The 3,379-nt window shown below is 38.1% G+C and overlaps 1 protein-coding gene across 1 annotated transcript; it reads right to left on the reverse strand.

The window, feature by feature from the left end:
• Positions 1–357: 357 nt before the first annotated feature.
• LOC109957104 (uncharacterized protein C7orf57 homolog) lies at positions 358–3,366 on the reverse strand. The gene is made up of 8 exons (XM_020594717.1): positions 3,256–3,366; positions 2,996–3,042; positions 2,647–2,799; positions 2,446–2,542; positions 2,072–2,183; positions 1,697–1,776; positions 737–834; positions 358–404 (listed from the first exon to the last, which is right to left on the reverse strand). Exons 2-7 carry the CDS (start codon positions 3,024–3,026, stop codon positions 738–740), a joined length of 570 nt encoding a protein of 189 aa, XP_020450373.1. The 5' UTR covers positions 3,027–3,042; positions 3,256–3,366; the 3' UTR covers positions 358–404; position 737.
• Positions 3,367–3,379: the final 13 nt, after the last annotated feature.

Consider the following 3,379-nt stretch of genomic DNA (forward strand, 5'->3'; position numbering starts at 1 on the left):
TCATAATTGTACTTAAGTCCAGTACTTGAGTAAATGCACTTAGTTAAATTCTACCACTAGTTAAAATTTCATCCATCTAAGATTGGTATATAAGACAAAAGGCAACAGTTGGTTTTATCTGAATGGTCAAACTTTTATTAGCTTCCTTTACAGTTAACTACAGAAAAAAAAACTTTACACAGGAGTTAACTGGTTCCTTCCTTCCTTAACAAATGCAATTAATGAGGCGTCACTAAGAGGCACAATAAATAAGAGGTGTAGCTTTAATCCAGTGAATAACTTTCATTGTTTCGAGTAAATCGTTTGATGTGGCTCAGCATGAAGGCGTAAAGCAATTATTGTTGTCAGATGAAAGGAACCTGCTGAAAGCATTTGAGTTTCCCACTCACCGGCAGTCTTCTAATCTGTTGAGACAGAAATGCATACCAGCATATGAATTATTCACCTAATCATTATCACATAATTCACTAACAATTTCTACATTGTATTGTCAAGGGGCATCATAACTCCTTACTGGCTGAAACCTTTTAAGTGTCACATCTCAAATTTTGTGAACATTATTCATCATGTGCTGTATCCACAGATTGAGTCACATATAATCAATAAATACACAGCGCAACAGCTTGGCTTCATTTCCTTTTATTATACCAGATGTGAATTATGATAGCATCATGAAAAAGCAATAAAATAAATGATTCATGCCCCATAAGATTGTAACTAAAACTACACTACTTACTTCATCCATCAGCTTTGGCTGTTGGTTTGTTGTCTTCCGCATATCCAAAGCTCAACAGCTTAGACATGTCAACAGGAGCTGGTTTCTTGTCATGTACTCTGTGAGAACACCAAACCAAAGTCAATGCATCGAAATGTGATGGAAACACAGTCTGGAAAACACTTACAAATGTACAACTAGTATATATATATTTCACATCTTATACCAAACCACCAACTTTGCAAAAACATGATTGTGGGCCTAAGATAACTTGTTGTGGACTTGTTGACATGGAGTATCATGCCCTAGGACTACTGTCTTTTATCTGGAGCATTGTATGAGGTTATTTTGGGTTTTTGACAAGTCAGTGACATTTTCTCAAAGGTACACGGAACACACAGACTAGCTGTGAGCCAGAGCAAACACACAGGTGAATTCCCAGATTTGGCAAGAATCTCTGCCTGCTGTTTCATTTGACCTGCGTACCCATGAGCATTTCTGCTTAGTCATCACAAGATGGAGATATATCATCTAGGATTTACTGACAACACCCACTGAAATACATAGAAACACGCATCAGCCACATATTACGTGTTACTAATAATTATAACTATAAATTGATAGAAAAACTAAATAATATAAAAAAAACACTGTAGATTATGATATGTATATATATTTTTATATCCATATTAATCTAAAATGGCTACTGATTATAGATTAGGTAGAGGTCAGGTGTATATACAGTTTATTAACATAACTGTTTTGTAGTTGACTCCTAGAACCCTGTGCTACTGTTATTCATTCATCACTGATCATAATGACTGAGATGGTGTGACATCATGAAGATCAGAATTACTGGCATATAAAATCTATTCTATTTTGTGTAACTGTGTTTCTAAAATAACAAAAAGTGATGTTCTGACCACTTGTGCTAAACGTAATACAGAACAACAGCACCATCTTGTGACTGCATGGACTTACATCCTCCTGAATCTGCTGGGCTCATAATATTGATTGGGTGAGTGCAGCTTTTCTGTCTGGCTGCAAGGATCACCGCTGTTCTGAAGAAAACGAAACACAGATACAGTGTATGGTATTGATGTTATGACTGTAAATACAGCTAGGACATATCATTTTTTTCCATGTCTTCAAACAAATACCCAAAACACCAAAGGAGGTCTACCTGATCAAGTAACAACTAAATGAAGTACAGCATCACTAACAATCTTTCAGCGTTGCCATACAACACTGGATCAGAACAAAATAAAACAACATGAGAGACAGAGAGGAAAATGTTGTTGTGGTGACTTGGTGACTAAATTACTTTTTAAATGACATGGGCGTTTCTCTGTTTACCTTCTCGTTGCTGCTATCATCCCTCTCCCAGGCTGACATATTATCAGTCCCAAAGGGGGGTTCTAGCTGTTGAAAAGCTCCGGGGCTTTTCTTTTCTTCACTGCTAATGAGACTGATGGAAAAGACAACACACGGATATGAAGGAAATGTATTCACGTACTGGAAGCCGGAACATTATACTGACAAGTAACATATAATGACTAATAAACAGAAGCAAATGATAGTAGATATATAGTAATGTAGTAGTATTATTAGCAGTATCTTTACAGAAGTAGTACTGGCAGCAGTAATATATTTGGAACAAGTAGTAGTGTGGGATTATAATCTGACTACAAGTCAGTGCATGATAATAATAAGACAAGCATTTAAAGTACCTTGGGTCGTTATTGTCTCCTGATTCAGGACAGATAGAGTCAGGGGATTGGTATGAAATAGGTTTGGAAGTAATTGTTTCCTCATGCCACAAAAGCCCTGTTGAACAAGGATGAAAGAAAAATGACTAAAATAAATGTAGGCAAAGCGTATTACCCAGCAAGAGGGACATGTATAGATACAAGGTGACAGAATGGCTCTACCTTTATGCCCTCCTTGCTTTGCAAGCTTGACATAGTCAGAATCACTGTCTAGGACCCCAGCCCTTCGCCCTCGGGCCCTCTCCTCGGGAAGAGTGCTGATAGCTGGGGACAGTCCTGGAATCTGGGAGATATGGCCATTTGTAACATGGCACCCTGTTTTCACCCCAGTAATGTTAAAGCACACGCATACAAGGTGAGGGAGAAAACAAGAAAGGCGCAATTTCAGTGTATGGCTTCATTTGAATTCATTTTAACTAGGCCAAGCACTACTTGCACCCTTTGAGTAATAACAGAAACGTTATCCTCCACCAGGTTCCAGCAATAAGTCAGTATGTACAGCTGTACTTGCCAGATTTCGTTGCTTGAAGATTATTACTCATTAGAGCTGAGGATTGTCTGATGGAAATGGGAACAAAACCGGACGAGCGAGCATTGTCAATAAGCATCAAAAGCTACTTTAAAGTTAGCATTAATTAACTAACGTGACTACTTTCAAAGCCTTGAATTCAGTATAAATTGCAAGTAACCGCACTAATAGGTCTACAGAGAGAGATAAAAACAAGGAAACTAGAGTTCCGATTAAACTAAGAATGTTTTTTTTTTACTTACTCTGAATTCGTATTAGCAGCAGAGCTAAAAGTCCTGCGTATGAAGAACTAACTGTTTGGAACCGTTCACCGCGTTGCCATGGAAACGGCCTGTCGGTACTCCCCGCAGCACAGCTGCTGCTCCG

The sequence above is a fragment of the Monopterus albus genome, unplaced genomic scaffold, assembly GCF_001952655.1.
Source record: "Monopterus albus unplaced genomic scaffold, M_albus_1.0 scaffold24.1, whole genome shotgun sequence".
NCBI classification, from domain to species: Eukaryota; Metazoa; Chordata; class Actinopteri; order Synbranchiformes; family Synbranchidae; genus Monopterus; species Monopterus albus.

Bases quoted from the DNA above. Each gene is read 5' to 3' on its own strand.
- LOC109957104 (XM_020594717.1), bottom strand. From the start codon at position 3,026: ATGAGTAATAATCTTCAAGCAACGAAATCTG. The intron at 1,777-2,071 runs GTAAACAGAGAA...CGTTTTCTTCAG, and splicing joins ATGATAGCAGCAACGAGAAG to AACAGCGGTGATCCTTGCAG. The intron at 835-1,696 runs GTAAGTCCATGC...GTGTTCTCACAG, and splicing joins CCCAGCAGATTCAGGAGGAT to AGTACATGACAAGAAACCAG.